Source organism: Coturnix japonica, chromosome Z, assembly GCF_054131305.1.
Source record: "Coturnix japonica strain WE chromosome Z, WE-NBRP24, whole genome shotgun sequence".
Taxonomy (NCBI): domain Eukaryota; kingdom Metazoa; phylum Chordata; class Aves; order Galliformes; family Phasianidae; genus Coturnix; species Coturnix japonica.
Window position 1 is genome coordinate 57,222,873 of NC_140702.1, and position 20,709 is coordinate 57,243,581.

Here is a 20,709-nt window from a genome sequence, read left to right on the forward strand (position 1 = left end):
ATTTTTGCTGAACACAGCAATGTTTTATCTTCAGTGCTTTAGTAAGGAAGAAAACGTCAAATCTTAAATCTGTTTCCAAAGTCAATTACACATTTTCCTACCTGCTTGGAGCCTGTATAATCTGGGCCCAACATAACTAAGGACTCAATAGAAGAGAGTTATGGGAAAACTGCTGACAAACATGTCTAAAGCAACTTCTTGGAAAACAAAGCCTGGAAACGCATGAGGAAGGCGAGCAGCTTTATATCTGACGGCTGCTTTATATCCGAAGGCGTGGTGCTCCGATCTGACGGCCCCAACCCTGCTGCCAGTAGCACATGCCACCACCCAACGCTAGGCCGCCATTTCAGAGCTGGGCTGCTTCTACCGTGCAGCAGCACCACCATTTTCCAAAGCCCCGTAAAGACCAAAGCAAAGACACAGCGAAGGGACACGGAGAATAGAATGCGACCGAGAGCTATGGGGAGGAAGCACCGGGAGCTGCCGTACACTGCCCAGAAAGCAGTGAGGGAGCACTAATTCGCAAAGAACCGCGCGGGCTGCACCGCCACCCCCCAGCGCCTGCCTCCGCGGCAGGACGCCTGGCGCTGTGCATGCGGGGAGCTGTAGTCCTCAGCCGCCACCGGGGAGAAGGGCAGCGCTTGGCGGGGACTACATGTCCCTGGGGTGCCCGGGACGGAGAGGCGGTGCCGTGGGCGGAGCGCGGACAGCTCCGGTGCTGATCTTGAGGCGGGTTTGCCGGCACAGTCCGGGTGTGCAGCGGGCGGCGAGCGGCAGCGGGGCGAGCGGCGGCCGCGCCCGGTGATGAGGCACGAAGCGCCCATGCAGGTCTGTGCACGGGTCAGGGGCGAGGAGGAGACGGGTGGTGGCGGGACGGCGAGGGAGGAGACCTGAGGAGGAGCTGTGGGCTCACTGCCGACTGACGGGCACGGCGCTCAGCAGCGCGGTGGCTCACTGGTTCGGCGGGCGTGGCGAGTGTAGGGCCCGCTGGGCGAGGGTCCCCGGGCGTGCCGTGACCCTTCCCGGCTGGTGGGCAGCCCCGGCTGTGGGGCTCGATATATCCCATCCTCTGCAGAGCTCGGTGGCCCCAGGCTGCCCGAGCAGGGAAGCTGGCAGTGCGATCCCACTTGTGGGTTTTGGATCTGCAGGGGTTTACTGTTAATGCCCTTTGAGCTCTGATCACAGTCCCCTGGGAGTAGGCGAGGATAAGTTTTCAGGGGATGGTGAGAGGTATTGGTGTCTGGGCTCGCAAGAAGTTGTCGAGTTGTCTCCAGCTGTTTGTTTCCATCTCCAGCGGGGATACTCAGCTCATTAGAGCTGGGAGCAGTGAGGAGGTGGCCTCTTCTCAACCATTTCACATATAGGAGGATATAATGCCCGGTAGTGTGTCAGAAACAAATGATGAACATGCAGATACAAGTAACACTGCACACTTTAAAGCAGTTTTGCAGTAGTTGTTTCAGAGCAATTTGTGCTGTTCAGTTAGCTGTACATTAATTTTTTTCTTATGACCCCTTTTATGATCTCTTGTGGGAGATCTGGGTCCCCAGACTGTACACTCAAACACATGACTGCTTTCTAATAGAAGATCGGTCGTGTTTCTTGTGAACTGGTAGCAATCAATCCTGATAATTTTGTTCAGTGCAAAGAACACTTCTGCAGTCAGTGGTGATTTAAGTTATGAACTACAGCTCTGTTAGCAAATATCTTTCACAGTGGATATCTGCTGTTTGTAAAATCAGCTTGAAAGGAAGGTCTGCATTTGCTTTTATGTGTTTGCTCAGAAAGCAGTCTGAAGTGTTAAGTAAGTTACACTGAAGTGGGGTTGGGTTTCTTTGATTTTGGACAGAGGATGATAATTTCATAAACCTTTTGCAGAGCAATTGCTTGGATGTCATATTATGAAGCATTTCAATCAAAGCCACTAAGAATGTCTTTCAGTTTTCTGATTGGAGAACAGCAACAATTAGCCTGCTCTTTAAACTGCCTAGTTCTGCATGCTACATGCATGTGTTAGGAATATTTATATGTAATTTGCCTTTTATTTACATGTGTCTTCTGAAATATCAAAGTCATGTTTAGCATGTATTGACTTTGGAGAGCATTTAATTAAAAGCAGCTTGTTCTAATAAAGGATGAAAAATACAGATTGGTCACTCTTGCATTTGACATTTGACAGGTCACTGGCATTGATAAATACTTGAAAAAACAAAATGGTTGTTCAATATTAAAATAAAATCTGAGAAAAATAAAGTCCTTATTTAAAAACATATTTAACTGTCATATATCAGAGAACTGCTGCTTAATTTGTTTTTATATCTAGATATTAATATAAATTGAATTATTTAAAAAAAAAAAAAAAAAGAAAGAACAAAACACTTAAATTCCAGTTTTTCAAAGGCTAGAGAGATGGTCAAACGATGTCTGTTTTTAAACATATGTGATCCAAAATGATAATCAATTGAAAATATAGTCTGGCAGATGAAGTTTGATTTTCACTTGTAGTTTCTGTACATTTTTTTTTTTTTGTTGTTCTACTTACACCATTCCACGTGTATTTAGTTACTGTTCTTATTAAATATTCAAGTAAAACAATATTCTATTATGCACTCTTCTCCCTAAGAATCTTTTATTTTTCTAGCTTTCTTGTTCGAGCATGGCTTAAAACTGGCTGGACTAATTGCCTGATTTCCATGAAACAAATATTGTTGCTGCTTTGTACACAGTCGCTTTGTGGAACAGTACGTTCTAGAGCTAACATCTCTGTGAACTGTAGAGGAACAGAAAAGATGATTAAGAACATGTCTTTTGATCCAGATAAAAAGAAGTCAGAGAAATGTGTAAGCACTGTGGTTTTTATTTTTTTCCATTTCCATCAAAGAATAATTAAAAAGAAAATACAGAAGGTAAAGCATTGTAGGTGGATAAGAAAAAGGGCCTGTGCTTTAACCCTGTCTTTTTGTATGTATATATATATATATATATTTATGAATTCTTTGTTTGAAGCTCTGGCTCATGACATTTCTCTTTAGACAAGAGCCAGAACTTACCAGAAAGGCAGCTCAAACAACCCTTCCAGAGAAAGAGTTAAGCAGCATAAAAACTGGCTATTGTCATCTGCTAGAGAGCTGGATCTGGGTCAGAGTTTGTGTGTACTTTTGTCACTTGCTGAGGCAAATAATTTCAAAGATCACTAGTGCCATAGAGGTGAGATAAGAGTAAGGAAAGGGAACAATCTGTAAAGACAATATAAGCATTTCTTATGCTTTGTCAAGGAACAAATGGGAACTTTTTTTTTTTTTTTTCCAGAACATTCCACATCCTGTTGTCACTGACAGTGGTTATGCTTGGACAAAATGGTTTATAACAGACACATGCACAGTGGAGAACAGCAAGAGCAAATAAAAAGAATCTTTCCAAATATTTAAGAGTTTATACAGTTATGGTGAAAAAATCATATTGTCTTGTAATATGATAATCATGTCATTCTTGGTTAAGATCAGAAGCGCTGGAAAAGAGCCTGTCAAATCACTGAGTCCACAGGACAAGTCATACTTAACTTTCTGTTAATTAATCATTTGGAGTCATTTTCTGCAACCACTTCTGTTTGGAAGTCACTTATTTGCTGGTTCCACATTCTCTAATGTAGTTCAGAGGTACACAGATCTAGCATACACTCAGCTCTTCTCAGTGCCCAGTGTCTGTTCCAGTATACATCTGCCTGAATAGGTTTCACTCCCTAAAGTTTACTCAAGGTTACTATCTATGCATGTTTTACTCTTAGATTTCACTCACAGGAGAAAGTTAGGTTAAAGAAAAATGTCTGAGAAATAATGCTTAATTCACCAAAAGCAGATCATCAGAATTAATGTGCTAAAGCTTTTCTAGAACTATTCTCTGTTGTGCCTTGCATGCTGCTGTCCTGAGCAGTAGCCAGCACTGTGGCCATATTCATGCTACTTCTGCTGACATAAGGTAAACTGAGCTTGTTTTAGATTCTCTCTTCTCCATTTCTCCTCAAATTTCCCAACTTGGCATTTCATTATATAATAAATCATCTCTAACAATACTTTTCAGATTGAATATTATAGGCTTAAAAATATTCATGAATACAACTTCATAATACCTTGAAGTAGATATGCTTCTCCTGATGCTGCAAATTACCTTGTTTGACAAGCTGTATGCTGCAGATGGCTAGTGATCCATAATTCCAAATAAATGGTTGTCCACTGAACTCAGTTAAAAAATGTGATGATAAGAATGATCTGCAAAGCTTTGTGAGAACTGCCTGTGGCCTGCATCTGTGGATAATCATGTAACTGTTGAGCGAGCACTCAAGTAATAGAGGTTAAGCATCTTGCTAAAGATATGAGGAAAAAAGGGAAATTGAGAGTCAGAGTATACCTCTGAAAAAGTCAGAAACAAAACTCAATCCCCAGATTATTCAGCTGGCAGTTTACATATGAAATCATTTTTTTCTTCATGAGTAGGTCATACAGTCATAGAATAAATGAAATGTTCTTCCATATAAGGATATTGATAATATCCTAACTACACTGATGATGACGTTTGATCTGCAGATTCAAGACACTTGTGGTGCATAGTACACTCATTCCCAGATGTTACCAGTACTGAATTTTCCACTCATATTCCACTGTTTCCATTTCAACTGGCTATCTTTGATTAGTAATACTTGACAAAAAGGAAGAACCGTCTCACAAAAAGCTGCCTGGACAGAGAGTTTTCTTTTTGCTAAAATAGCTAATCTTTTTTGAAAGCAATATAAATGTATGTATTTCTACAATATGTATAGAAAATAAATCCAACTATTTGAAACAACATTCATTTATCCAATCAGTGTCCATCTATTCCTAGTGTAGATAGAAAGAGAACATTTTTCCAGGCTTACTATTAATCCTTTTCTTTAAAATTTTCCTGTTGTTATAATTTTTAACAGAATAGAAAGCAGTTATAACATACACAAAAGAATGAACCTTAGTATTCTCAATCACAGCTTTTCTTTTTGCATCCTTGCGTTCAAGAGCAATTCAATCTGCACAGACATCCAGAGTATAGTTGATGTATAAGTTCAAACTGAAGTGATGTGTGGGCCAGGAAGGTCATGGCACACTGCCCTGCTTAAGTGAGAAAGCTGTTCAAATTAATTCTATTAAAGAAAAAGGTCCTCTAAGGCCATAGAGAGAAACATATTGAAGTGTTTCATCATTATCATGAAGACCTTTTCAGATTTGTTTTCTTGGCCCTGTGGGTCGGGTCTGGGCTCTCAGGTCTGTCTTGAGTCCTTTAGGAGATGGCCCAAGGCTGCTTTTTTTTTTTTTTTTTTTTTTTTTTGATGAAATCTCAGTGACTGCGAGGATCTGAAGAGGCACTCATGCTGTTAAAAAAATGGTGCATGAAGTGAGCTAATGGAAACAGCTTTGTGCATCTTGTTTTTAGTGTTACTAAATACAGACGAATTTTAATTGGAGAGAAAATTCAGTGTGCTTTGCTGAATGTCTTGCATGCTTAATGTATCCATTTAATCATTTGAGAAGAAAACTTCGTCAAAATAAAGGTGAGGTTTGGGCTTTCTTGGAAGCAGAAGATTATAGCATTAGCAAATTTGGCATGTTTATCTGGTTCCTGTCAGTGTATACAGTACTTAATTAACATGCTTGACCATGGCTGTTCTGCTACTTATTTCCAGCACTTTTTTCCAAAGGAAGAATCCGCATCAGGTTTTTCACATTTATTTGATAAATGCCTCCACTGTTGTGACAAACTGTGTTAAAAGTGAACTGTGATATTAATTTCTCTGCTACTGGGCTACAGTGCAGTTCGCGCTTGAAAATGGTAGTTTGAATTTAAGAAACAGAAACACTGTAAGAGCATGCACAAATCCCTGCAAGATCAAGCATCTAGGTCTCTCTTCCAGTTAGAAGAAAAATAGACACTCCTCTATAGTATCATTTAGAGTGGGAGCCTGGTGCTCACTTTGAAGCTTATTATGGAATGAATGAGCTTTGGGAATTAATGACACCAGTGCTGAGTTTGATGTTTCTTCAGGCTGGTGCAGACAATAATACTACTCTAAAACTCATCTGAGTTTGGAACATAGGAAGGGATCACTCACTAGTGGTACTCTCAGAAGACTGCTTCTCTTTGCTGAAAGAATCTGAACTATTATGAGTAACTCACTAACCTCCTCATGATTTCCTAGATGGAAGGTGGAGAAATAAGTCCTTTCCCTTGCCTTTCTCTTATACTTTCTGCAATCTATAATAAACAGAAATACTGAAATAAAAGTTTGCTGCAATTCTGTGTTTAACATGCTTGTAATTCTGCATGTGCCCATAATCTACATGTAATTAATCCATAAATTCAAGGCATAGTGAAGTTGCTGAGCTTTATTTTTTAATTATTGTGAAGAACATTTAAGAAAACTACTGCATGGGTAATACACACAAACATTAACCTAGAGGAATGCTGTTTAAAAGCATCAAGGGGAAATGTTCTTAAGAAGGCAACATGAAGTACAAGCTTTTGTTAGACTATTATTATCACTATTATTAGAAACCAGGCATCTTGATTATTCTGCTCACTAAATCATAATTCTTTCTGAAGAAGTGTGAGGCACTGAAATACTTAGGGATTTAATGTAATGCACATGGGATCCAGCAAGCTAAATATAAGGCTGGCGGGCTTTGTTGAGAGGTAAGCTGAAGAAACTACACAGAAGTCTTAGGAGAAAAAGTCAAGAAAGAAAATGCTGCTTCTTCTTTCTAGAAGTGGTAACTTAAGGTTTCAGCTGCTAGATTATGGAAAAAAGACTGAAGAACAGCAGAACAGGCAGTTTGCAAAAGCATCAAGGCTACTCACTGACATGCCCAGATACTACACAGCCTTTGGTTTGGAGGATTTTATTGACTTCCTCTTTTTGTAAGTTGTGCTGTACATTAGTGCTTTAGTATTTTGATAGCTTACTGAGATTAGACTGGCATAAGCACAATATAATTATATTTTGCACATGTTCCAAGCAAAATACCCCATATAGTTTTAGAATAAGGGCGAGTGGTGATGGTGGATTTGTTTCTATATTTCATTGTAGAAATAAGAAAGGTGAAATATTAGTGATATTCACGGCTATTAATTTGTACTTTTTCTTTCTAAACCTGTTGCTGCATGTTTGAGAAAGAAGTGAATAAATATTAAATCTAATGCAAGCACTCAGGATGCAAAGATGTAGGTAACTGAGACCACATTTACTCAAGAAGTTTTGTCACTACCAAATAAAATGGGTATTTCTGAAATCAAACAGTTCCTAGGGCATTATTTATGAAATATAAATTTTAGGTTGCATTTCCCATCAAAAGCTTGGTATTTCTATTTTCTCCTTCAGAACTTTTTTTTCACTGCTTCTATGATTTTCCATATGTCCAGAGAAGCTAGCATACTGTTATTTGTATTAGATGACAAAAAATTGGCTCAGAGAATTTATGCAGTGATTGAAATTCTGAGAGAATTTCACTCCATTGGTGTATATCCTTCATCCTTCTGCAAGGCCCCGGTTCCAGCTGTCCTCCTGACTGCCTGAATGCACTCTGGGATCTCTAACTTAGAAAGCTTTCACACAAGCTGCTTTTCTGAATACCTTTATGTTAGAATAGGCTGTTGATCTTGCTGTCTGAAATTGGTGTGCAAATGTATAACCCTTATTATTGCCCAAATGCAAGAATTTAAAATGCTGCCAGATTCCAAAAATATTTGAGATTTTTCTTAGTATGTGTAAAAGGTGAAAAACTATTTAGTTTTAAGTTTTTGTTTTTACCATCTGCTTTTTAATCAATGCAGGTAAAATTTTTGGTTGATTTTTCAAGTTAACCTCTGTGTCCCTTCTGAAAGTAAGGTGTACAATGTAAAATGGAACTTGTTATTTTGTTATATTGTTTTTGCAATTTTTGCTTATTCAGGCGTTCCATATGAGTTAGAAGTCTTATTTTATGGATGCATATAAGAAGACGTTATCAACTGTCATTTATTTCTGTTCCAAAACTGTACAAGATATGACAACAGAAAAATATCAAGACCTTATTTCAGAGATATATACTGAACTCACTGTTTGATGGTATGATAACTGACAGCTAGTAATGCCAAATATATACAAAAGGTGGTAGGAATTAGAAATGATTGTAGAATATTTATAGTAAAATAAATGATTCAAGAATTATATCACATTAATGATATTAAGTTCTTGCTTGGAATTGTACCTTCTCTGCAATAACTTACCCCTAGTCTCTTATTTATTCCTGGTGAATGTGAAATATCTTTGTCTGTATTTTCACAATTTATTCCATTCCTTACATTTTCTTAAATTAGGTCTTAACCATTAATCAAGAGCTGGACTTCTGGAAGAATCTTTTTTTCCATTATAGTGATGTGTAGCTTTAATAAGACCTCTTTTACAACTATTATCATGAATACAAGAATCATAAAAGTGTCTTAAACTTCTGTGAACTTCTTAGCTCCATATGCCTTTTACCAAAAATTCCAGAGAATCTGCAATTTTCTTGTTTTATATGACTTGAAAGACAATAAACTGTCTCTTTTTATTTTGAATTACAGATGGCATCTGCTCAAGATTCCAGATATGGCCAGAAAGATACATCTGACCAGAACTTTGATTACATGTTCAAACTACTCATCATTGGCAACAGCAGTGTTGGGAAAACCTCCTTCCTGTTCCGATATGCTGATGATTCCTTTACTTCTGCATTTGTGAGCACAGTCGGGATTGATTTCAAAGTAAAAACAGTTTTCAAAAATGAAAAAAGAATTAAACTACAGATCTGGGTAAGCCAAGAATAATAATTCTATTAACTAAGCAAGCCGTAGAAGCTTGATAGATAATGTTTAAACTACTGTGGGTATTTACTTAATATAATTTATATATTATTTGTGTATATGGCAGAGTAATGAAGAAGAAGTTCTTTCCTACATCATTTTGCCGTCTTCAATCCTGGAACACAGACAATATTGTTAGGGCATTCAAATTCAGCAGAGTATATATCCGGAATTAAATTATTTTAAGAGATAGCACAAGGTCATGTATATTTATAATCTCTGCAGCCAGGTGCAGTGTGTAGTTTATTGAAAGTTATATTATTAAAGAGAATTACAAAGTGCCCGTTAGGACCTTATTTTGCTTTCTTGTCTTCCTTCTCCATCCCTCCACCCACCCTGCTCCCCCACTCCACCCCCCTCCACCCCCCCAAAGAAAAAAGAAAAAAAAAAAAAAGAAAAAAAAAATAGTAATTTAGGAGAAATTGTAGTAAATGCAGGAGAGAAAGCATAATTTTTTGCCATGTCAGCTAAGCTTGTCATTCTGATCACCTGAACCCTTTTCCTTCTTCTGCTGAGGAAGCAAAGCCCTTTTCCTGCACTTCAAAGATGCTATAAAAATTCTCAAATGAGGAAAAAATGTTGCTAGGTAATAGGTGTTCTTTTCTGCAAACTACCCTCTTCAAAAGGAAAAGATAACAAAAAATTTACTCATTCAGCAGGTAGTGATGCTTATAGATCCGAATTTTTGGGTGGCAGGGTGATACTCAGCTAGAGAAGTGTTAGCAGAGCTTTTAACAATGTAGGAGCTGCAGTTTAAGTTTCAGGTTTGTGCCATCTTCCTTGGGTGCATGAGGATTTTCAGTGTTTTCTTTGTTAGAAATTTGTCTTATTAATCAAAGTAGCCTTTTTGTGTACCTGAATACATGTAATTTAGAAAATATTTTTAATGGTAAAAGCCATTAAATCTGGGGAAGCTTTGGATCAAGTGTGACTATACCATCTAATGTTGTAAATGCCAGACGAGGTGAATTTCTTTTAAATGTGGAATAGTTTGCCAGAAGTCTCATTTTTTTAATGAGAAGACTGTGATCATCAAGGTAAAGCCAAAGGTGAATTTGCTGTTGTTTCCTAGGCTGTATCTCATTCGTGTCATCTTAACAAGGCTACAGCCCTTCTTATCTCAAATCATTTGTTGGTCTGTGCCCTCTAGTTACAGTAACACAGGCTCTTTTCCTCTCAACTTCTCTACCATTCTAAGCTTAGATATTTACTGTTCTCAAAAGCATATGAGATTTTGCAGCACATTAGGTAACTGTGTATCATGTGTTCTTTCTCTTCAGTACTGATGATCACAAGGTAATTCTTATTGACTTTGCCTTATTTTTTTGATAAGAGAGTAATAAAATTGTGTTTACATTATTGTTTTTACACAGTCCTTCTTTTAATCACTAAGTAGCCTTTATGGTTGATTTTATGGTTTGTGTATCTCCTAGCAAAATCAGCAGCATCAATTTATAATTTTATATTAATATGATTAGTCTGACATCAGGATATTTCTCATGATGTCTCTCCTCACCAGACTACACATATGTGCTTGGCTCAAAGAAGTCTATTAATTAAATGTATTCACGGCCATCCATGGCGTAGAGAGGATATAGCAGATGTATTTTTGCCAGCTGGAATAAACTTCCAGTTCTAGCCAAATGAACATTTTGTTGGTCTTTGTATGGCGGCATCACCATATGGAGTCCTTTGAGAATGACCCCCTTTGTTCTGCAGTGACAAAACAGCGCAGGAGAATCCTTGCATAAAATCACTTGAAAGTAAAATGTGTGAACAAACACGAGCTTTTCATGTCCCACTTTAAAGCAAAAGCTTTTTTCCCCAACCAGCATTGTCTCATGAGTTGTTTTGTTTTTTTTCTTTCATTATTATTATTATTATTATTATTCCCATTAAGATTTTAATGCTGTTTCTTAAAAAGCCTTGTCATTGCCAAATGAACTGAAACTGTAACGGCTCACTATTTCTGTTTACACTTTTTAGATGAGGTATTAGAATACTGTGTTGCAGTTTGGCTTGCCAGTGTAAATCCAGTGTATCACTCCTGGAACCTTAGGCAAAAACAACCATCTCAGAAAGCTGTTTCAGTACACAAAATGTGAAATAGAGCACTATCACCCCATCTCATAAATTTTATCAACAGCTGCATTATTATTGTTATGCGGTATCTGCATATGTTACACCTTTCTATTTTAATATTTATTTTTTTGTTTATGCAAATACATTTCTAAAATGAGTAGTTCTGCAATATCTATTTGCATTTCAAACTACAGCTATGAAAGACCACTTATATTACATAAAATATAAAACTGATAGTCAGTGTGAATGTGACTATTAAGTTTGAATAGAAACATGTATGAACTTGCCATTCTTCTTTCAAAATCAGTGACAATGTGTTTGGGAACATCATATGATAAACAATTTTAAGTAAATATGAAATAAAAATAAAGGTGCCATTGGTGGCGCAGTGGTAGGAATGCCGCTTGCAACACTGTAGGGCCCGGGTTCGAATACCCCCTGTGGCACAAGTGGTAGAAGTGCCACTCTGCTTCACAGGAGGCTCAAATCCCAGGGGTTGGACTCGATGATCTCTAAGGTCCCTTCCAACCCACACAAGACTGTGATACTGTGATACTGTGAAAGTATTCTGTAAAATCTCATAGTAAGAAGAAACTGGAAATGAAGTGCATACTCTGAATGATGAGATCAGAACTGAAATGCTTTCTCAGATTCTGTAGTGTGGAAATACATGTAATATACTTGCCTGGCACTAAAATGTAAAAATACATAAGTAGTAGAACTGTTGGAGTTCCTAAAATTTCCTCTCTAGAGATGCAGTCTATCTAGAATGTTTTCAGCTACTGTTTTGTACATACGCTGTTAAAACTTCATGTTTAATAAGCATGTTGGCACTATTATTATGTTCAGTTTTTCGGGTCTTAGATAATCAATTTTTTTTTCAGAATGAGATTTTAATATGCTTATCAGGGAAGGATGTAAAGAGGGCTGAAAGGAAACAGAGTCCTTATTTTTTAATAAATTTACCGTTATTACTACAACATGAACTAGAAGGGGTTAGTAGGTCAAAGTAATTGCTATCTTATGTAGCAGATCTTTTCTTTGTTAGGAACTTTTTTGTTTTGTTTTTAGGCAGTGGTACCTTAATGTTGAATTTCAAGGACCTGAACAGAATTGTCTTCTTTAACTGTTAAAGTCAGCTCTTTCTAACATTATCATTGCAGTATGATATGATCGGAAAGAGCTCGCTGGGAGCTCTGTAAGGTTTTCTTTTTTTCTTCTGAGTTAATTGCCTTCTTTCCACAATATTACTTACTGGTACTGGGATAGGTTCAGAGTTCAAGTTCAAGACATTTCCTTGCCATAGGACCATGAGATGGCCCTGAAATTTTGTTTCAAAACAAATTATAAATGTGGCCACCGTGATATTACATTACATGGAAAGAATATTATCAGTTTTTACCTTTTTAAGAAGGGAAATGCATAAAATTCACTGTAGTCTAAAATGTATTGATTTCTCAGCAGAAACTGTAAGAAATTTTCAGAAAGAAATTTGTCTGTTTATAAAACCTTTGTGCATAGGATAGAAGTCCACATGAGGATGTTAAATGTATCAGTGCTAAATAGTAAAGAGAAGTATGTTTGTTGTTGTTGTTTTCCCTCATTTGGATTTAACCTACTAATATCAAAGAGATGGGATTAGAAGGCTGCAAGACTCTGTCATTTTCAGACTTCTAGGTTTCAAATTCTGCTATTTTAAAAAGAAATGGCTTGTTAGTCCTATGTGACAAAAATACAGTATGGAGAAAATGAGTGAAAGCTCAGAGAGGTGAGTACTGAGGGAAGAAAGAGTTTAACCTTATAAATAAGTTTAACCTTATATAACTGCAAAATCAGATCAATGTATTTATTTATCAGGCAGTATAAGCTTGCGGGGGAATCTTGGGATACAGAGGTCATGAAACAGTGGAGTTCAAGATCTTGTGTGGTAGAAGCAAAGCAATTAGTAGAATTGTTACCCTGGACTTCAGAAGAGCCAACATTGATCTCTTCAAAGATCTACTTGGAGGTATCCCATGAGCTAGAACATTAGGGGACGAGGGGGCCCATGAGAGCTGTTTGGCAATCAAACACCACATCTTTCAATCTTAAGACCATAAGAGCAAAGGTGGCAAGAGGCCTGTATGAATGAGAAGGAACTTGTATAAACTGAAAGTAAGGAAGGAGGTCCATAAAATGTGGTAGTAGGGGCTGTCTACCTTCAGAGGATAGAATCTACCCTCAGCATGTTTGCTGATGATACAAAGCTGGGAGGAATGTGTGACACACTTGAAGGCTGTGCTACAGTACAGCAAGATGTGAAGAGACTGGAGAGTTGGACAGGGAGGAACCTGATGGGGTTTGACGAAAATGAGTGTAATCTTGCACTTAGGAAGGAATAACTGTGTGCATCACTACAGGTTTGGGGATGATCTACTGGAGGTGAACTCTGCAGAGAAGGATCTGGGGTTCCTGGTGGACAGCAGGTTGGCCATGAGTGTGTTCTTGTGGCCAAGAAAGACAGTGATCATAGAATCATAGAATCACGAGGTTGGAAGGGACCTACAAGATCACCTAGTTCAGCCGTTCTCCCCTTACCGTACCTACAGGAAACCACTAAACGATATCTTGTAGCTCCTTTCCAGTTGCCTCTTGAACACTGCCAGGGATGGTGACTCCACCACCTCCCTGGGTAGCCATTCCAGTGCCTAACCAATCACTGAGGGAAAATGTTCCTTCTTATGTCTAGTCTAAACCTCATTTGATACAACTTGTGGCCATTTCCTCTCCTGTTTGTTACCCTGTGATATCCTGGGATACATTAAAAAGAGCATGGCCAGAAGGTCAAGGGGGGTTATCCTCCCCCTCTACTCTACCCTGGTGAGGCCACATTTAGGGTACTATGTCCAGTTAATCTACAAGAAGGGCTATAAGGAGGATCTGGGGAACTACAGGCCTGTCACCCTGGCCTTGATACCAGGGAAAGTTATGGAACAAATCATCTTGGGTGAGAGTACACAGCATATATGTGGCATCCAGCAGATAAGGCCCAGCCACCCTGGTTTCATGAAGGGCAGGTCATGCTTGACCAACCTCATCTCCTTCTATGGCTGGGTGACCAGACTGTTAGATGAAGGAAAGGCTGTTGATGTAGTCTACCTAGACTTCAGCAGAGCAAGTGTTTCATCACAGCAATTTCAGCCTGATTTTGCCACATCTGACTTGGTATGATAGTTGCCATCAAAGTTTATTTGAAAAATATATCAAAGTTTATTTTATATCAAAGTTATGTTACATACTACTGTCTCTGTAGTTGTTTAAGGCCAGATTGGATGGCACCCTAGGCACTTTGATCTAATGCCTGATCTAGCAGTTGGCAACCTTGCCTATGGGATGGGGGCTGGAACTTGATGATCCTCGATTTTCCTTTGCAACCCAATCCATTCTATGCCATGATTTCCTGATTCCTTTCTCTGGTGCTGGTGACAGCATTTCTGCTGCTTAGAATACACAGCCCTTTTAAATGAGAATAGGAAGCATAACACTGAAACTAAGATTTTGCCATCTAAGAATGAAAATCAAATGTGTACCTTGTCAAGCTGTAAATGATTTGAATGAATCAATATGGAAAGCTGAGAACTGCAAGGCTTTGGGATTTCTCAGGATCTGTGTGTAGCAGTAAGTTAAACATACGAAGATTTATCTTTTGGCACTGAGTTTAGCTGGCATGGAACAGTTTTTGTCCATATGTTGTAACTCTTTTAGTCTCTGAAAGAGGATGGCTGCATCCAGACTTTGCATGGTATGATCTCTGTCCTCTCCTAACTTCTGAGCCTTGCCCAGAAACTGTTTGGTGGAGTACTAGCAAGCTTGGGCCAAAGCCATGCCGTAAAACATGCTGTCCGTTTCACAGTATAGACAATTTCATGGCCTAGAAATGCTCTCTGGGACAAACTAATGCACTGCTCAGGGCATACCTGAAAAGGGCAGCAGCTCTGGCAACACTGGATTAGGCTGGCCGGGATGCTATGATAAGTAATGCAAATTGTTCACAAATGCTGGTCTGTAAGGAGGCTCACAATGAGTCATTCCTGGGCAAAAATAGTTTATTAGGAGCATGATTGTGATAGCCAGAAGAAAAATGCTTTCTGGACCTCCCCTATTAACTGAAACAATCTGGAATGTTGCATAGCTTTTGTCATGGTTTAAGCTGGACTCCAGCAGGTGAATGATATCCTGGAATATTCCCCTTCCTCTCCTTTGTTTATTTCTCTTTCCTACACTGTGCATATCTTTGAAGAGGCATAAAAAGTATTTATCTGAAAGTTTCACAGTAGGATCCTTTTTCATGCTGCTGGTTTTTTTTTTCATGCAGTGCTTACTACATTTTTACTAAGAACCTTTCAATTTCTCTGCAAGTCATATTTAGTATATTTTATTTCTCAGAAAAATTTCAATTCATTATATTTTTCTTTCGTTGTTGTAGTAATTTTTAAACACCTGGTGTTTAAGGATTCACACAGCCAAGGAAAGCTCACCATAGTATCATAACTCTACAGACAACTACTGTGTTCAGATCTCAGTCAGATAACTTCCAGGAGGTCATCCTTATACAGCTTGAGCCACTCAGTTACTTCCAGAAAAAGTTCTAAGTTTTCATATATTCGAGGATGCTCAGTGTTCTTAATATTTACTCTTTATTCTACATTCTTTTTATTGCACCTGTTATCCTTCTATTAAAGTTGTGCCACAGGATCTGAGTCAGCTTAGATTCCCACTGCTTTAGATAAAAAGCCAAGAAAAAAAATGACATAAATGCTGGTAGTCAGGCAGTAGACTGGGAATAAGCACAAGGGAAGGGTTTTCAAATGTAGCTATTTGACAGAAAAAGAAATCTGCTTGCCTGCAGCAAGACTTTTCTCTAAATATTAGCAGATGCTAGTGGTTTATGTAATCTATATAATTTGTACATAACTATAAGGTCATCACAGCAAAAGAGTATGGTAAGAGATTGAAAAGATGGTATCTGTGTGTCTATTTGAAGATTGCATACATACAATAAGATATGATGGGAGATAAAGCAACTCAGTGAATTTCAGTGAGACTGGGGCCATGCGACCATTGTAGTTGGCTCCATAAGTGTGGTAAAAATTCAGAAACAGTTAAAGATACCAAAGGTGAATTCTTGTATTTATTCTTTGCAAATGGCTCCACAAAAGCAGAAACAGATGTGACATTGCAGTCCTTTCCTGGAAGAGTCAAAACAGAACTCTATGATAATGTGTGAGAAATACTGCTCTGGAGCCTATTCTGGATGTAAAGTATAGATGTATCCCTTATAAAATATCTGCTTCTTTTTCCACTACTTGGAGTTCTGTATAGAGCCAGGACTCAGTCTTAAGTTCCAAAGATCCAGGTACAGCACAAGGCATACTTAGGACTTAGTATGTGAGACTGCATACTTGAGAGTGATGGCATATTTTTAAAAATGATGTGTTTTTAGTTGAAAAGTACCACACTGGCTGCTCAGATGCCATTTTTTTACATTACATTTACTTTTCTTTATTTCTATAAAAATCACATATCTTGAGAGTTTCAGACTCTAAACTCAGATTAGAAAAAAGGTTATCCTTGCACTCCAGTACCCCTGGCTTTCACTGCCGAAACTGTTATTTTACAGAGATTTAAAAATCTCATTCATATTTTTGTTGTTGCAACAGCAGCTTTTACTGATGGATTGAAAGACACACTGTTATCTTTTTCAGAAGAAACTCACTAATACATATGTCATGTTAGCCCCTGTGAAGCCCTCCACTTGCTTAAATTATACAGTAAGTCATAATGATTTTATTACTGCTTAGCTATGAACAGCGTGGTTAATTTTTATTCATTTTTAGCTCCTTCCCCTTCTGCTGCTTTTGCTTCTAGTCTGTAAATCCCTCTACTTAGGTGAATGCATACTAGAAACTTCTGATTGTCTTTGAGTAAGACCATCTGTTTTTCTTATTTCCAAATAAAGTTATGCTGCTACAGTATTATGTGGTTCAGACAATGCTAACCATGTACAGAGCTCTTTAGCCTCAGGCCTTTGATTTTGATCAATGTCAAAACTGATCAGCAGATGCTTCAATGGGATGGATGTCTCATTGATCTATATGAGAAGTGTTCACTGGTCTTAGATTAGTTTATAATTAATGTCTGTCCCCTTTGGTTCTCTTAGCTACTAAAACTAACTGAAATTCTGGCATTATGAATATTTTTGTACATTCTTGACATGCCATATCCCCCTAAATCATTTGGATTCAAAATTGTTTGTTAGCCTTACATTTAATGCTACGTCTGTAAAAATACACCACAAATTCTTAGAGGAATATCATGTGGCTTTGCTCTATGTTCTTTTCTATCCATCAGCTTTTGGCCACTGGCAGAATACTAGGTTAAAGAGCCCTGTGGCGTGATCCAGCTAGCTAGCTGTTGTACTCCAGCACTACAAAGTGATTATAAAATCATGGTCACAGGTATCTTTGGATTGGAAGTGGGGTAAAATCAGTCTTACAAACAGTATAGGTTTTCAGCATTTTTCTTAGTATTTCAGTGGTTTTGGAAATAGCATCTGTAACATTAGTGAAAATATCTTACTTTTTTAGAGAGGTCTTTTCCATAGGAAAGACCCTTTATTGCCTGCTTCAACAAACATGATGTATAGCTCTGCTTGCAGTGGAGATCAGGTCTCTGCAACAGCTTAGTAATATATATATATGTGCACATCACAGGTTTTTGGGAAAGGTCCAGTATCACTAAAATGACACAACCCTTTTCAAAGATTGATTGGAAAAAGAAAGTGGTGTTTAACACAATTAAAAATTTAAATTATGCTCATCTGTTTAAGTGGAAATTTCCATGGAGATTCTTTTGGAGAAACTGAGATAGCTTAAGGCACTTCCTGGCATTTTGTTGTAGTGCTTCTTAGGCAATAGGACTACTGGGAAATGCATCCTGTCATCATTTACACCAACAAATCATCATCCTGCCAAACCCAGAGTAATTGCAACTCTTCCTAACTGGTGATCAAGCAGTTCTGGTATAACATTTCTTTCAGCTGTATTTGCCTTACACATTGTGATCTGGGTCCCCAGCGTTTCCCACACAAGCAACTTTGTACCAGTAGGGTAATTACTGTGTCTCTGAAGAGCAAGATTTGTGACTCCCTTGAAGTGAGAATTCAGGATGGAAAGGGAAAGGAGGATGGAAAGATTTTACTGTAGTAGGTGACTGAAGCAAGGAAAATAATCCTAGACTAACAGTGGGGAGGGGGGGGAGGTGGGGGGAAGGGAAGGCTTTTTTAAGTCTCAAAGCTCTATGAAATCCAGAGAAATCTGACATTATATTTTAAAATGTGAGATGAAAGTTATTAAGGCTATCATTTTACCAATCAAGAGAAAGTGTTTCTAAAATGGAATTAATGTTGACAGCATTTCTTAAAGTGAAATCAGCTGTGCTGACAGCTTCTCTGAGGCATTTTAATAGCACATTTAAGACATCTGTACATCTGTGCTGAATCTACAAAGAAAAGCCTATATGGGTTCTTCACTGCATTTTAATAAGATCTGTGTTGTAGATTATAGGAGTGTTGTACTCTTGCTATGCAATTGTCATTTTGAAATCAGAGAACTAGAGAGACTTGGATAGGAGCCATGATGTAAATTCTATGGAAAAGGGAGTGTAGAAATGGTTTTTAAAGCTCATTTTTGCATTCCGCAGCTCAGTGCAAGTTGTTTCCCTGTGCTCTGTTACAGTGGCTTGAAATCCTTCTGAAGTTGTTCTGGATTGAGAGGGTCAGAAGTGAAAAAGGGAGCTTGAGGGTCACATGAAAGCAACTTTTTTTTTTAACACTGAATTTGGATTATATTGTAAAAATAACCTTAAGTGCACATGATAAGAAATCAGAATCATACAGGACTCTGTGCTACTTCAGGATAATGTCTGGAGTAGCTAACATGTTAGTAGGAACAACGCACACAGATTCTACTTGAGAAATGATGAATAAAGAAAAATCAGTTGGGATATTTCTTTCTTTTCTTTTCTTTTTTTTTTTTTTTTTCTTTTTTGAGAAACTACTTTTTCTTCTTCTGTTTCTTTTCAGCGCATTACAGTGCTAATGTCCTTCAATCTTTTCTGAATAAATTTGTTTTTTTCTATAATCAGCTAACAACTTTCTGGTTTAATCCACCCTCTCCTTCCCCTCCCCCCACCAAAAAAAAAAAAAAAAAAAAAATCTACTATTTATGGCTCTCACAGCTTTATTTATTTATTAAGTATAGTTTGAAAAATACAAAGAATTCTGCCTTACCTAAGTCACCATTTCAGATGGAAGATGTCAGTGCAACTTAGTGAGGCTGATTTCTGTAAAATTTGGGTGGTGCCGAGGTATAAATAGTGCTTCTTTTCCTCCTAGTAGGTAATTTAGATGTATTTATAGAAAGAGAAACAAATTAAGGTCTGTTATGTAAAGTCAGGTTTTTGTTTCTGACAGTACAATTTATGGTAGCTGTTTGGCCCACGTAGATTGAATATCATTCACTTTTATTTGGAAATAAAGCCAACTCTGCAGGAACCAATATGAAGTAACCACTTGTAAGGGTCTGTCACTGTGATAGCAAAGCCTCTATGTAATCAGCATAAATAATCCTCCTGGGATGAGCTGAGCTAAATAAAAGAAGCCTGGAAGAGTAATGTGTTACAATTTTATATTTGTCTATAATTAGGACTCATATTTGATGTCTCCAGGAACATCATATTTCTGATGTTTTTCTTCAAAGGATATTCTAATTCTAATCTCTAGAGGAGATACTTTAACAATCACAGAATCACAGAATCACAGAATGACCTGGGTTGGAAAGGACCTCAAGGATCATGAAGCTCCAACCCCCTTGCCTGGCAGGGCCAACTAACTTCCACGTTTACTAGATCAGGCTGCCCAGGTCCCCATCCAACCTGGCCTTGAACACCTCCAGGGACGGGGCATCCACAGTGTCCCTGGGCAGCCTGTTCCAGTACCTCACCACTCTCCTAGTAAAGAACATCCAACCTAAATCTTGCCTCCTTGAACTTAAAACCATTTCCCCTTGTTCTACTATTATCAGCCCTTTCAAAGAGTTTACTCCCCTCCTGGGTATAGGTTCCCTTCAGGTACTAAAAGGCTGCAATGAGGTCACCCCTACAGCCTTCTTTTCTCCAAGCTGAACAAGCCCAGCTCTCTCAGCCTGTCCTCACAGGGTAGGTGCTCCAACCCCCTGACCATCCTCGTGGCCCTCCTCTGGACCCTCTCTAACAGTTCTACGCCTTTCTTGTACTGAGGGCTCCATACCTGGACACAGTATTCCAGATGGGGCCGCACAAGAGTAAGTGCAATTTCAACGGCAGCAGTAAGTGCAATTTCCTTTAAGTGTAATTTATTTGGAACAAACAAGTGCAGAAAAACAGTATCATAGTGAGCATAGGAACAAAAGGAAATAGAAGGAAACAGAAAGTCTGATGTTTTTACTCTAGGAAACAAAGGAAAGAACAGTGCCTTGGTTTTCGATTAAGTTTTTTTGTTTGTTTGTTTTTTGTTTTTTTGGTTTTTTTTTTCCCCCCAGTTGACATATTCAATCAATAATATGTTGAGTTTGTAAATAAAACTTTATTCTCCACTAAGAAACAGTTTAGACAGGAAAAACATGGAGACAAACCTATTATACATGTGAC

General features: G+C 38.2%; 1 protein-coding gene across 1 annotated transcript in view; it reads left to right on the top strand.

Annotated features, from left to right (window-relative positions):
- The first annotated feature begins 745 nt into the window (after nt 1-745).
- The window catches only part of RAB3C (RAB3C, member RAS oncogene family), a 133,445-nt gene continuing 113,481 nt past the window's right edge, over nt 746-20,709 (top strand). The window contains exons 1-2 of the mRNA XM_015848775.3: nt 746-828; nt 8,623-8,850. Coding sequence (XP_015704261.1) covers nt 805-828; nt 8,623-8,850 — 252 coding nt within the window. The 5' untranslated portion in view covers nt 746-804. The remainder of the gene's footprint in view (nt 829-8,622; nt 8,851-20,709) is intronic.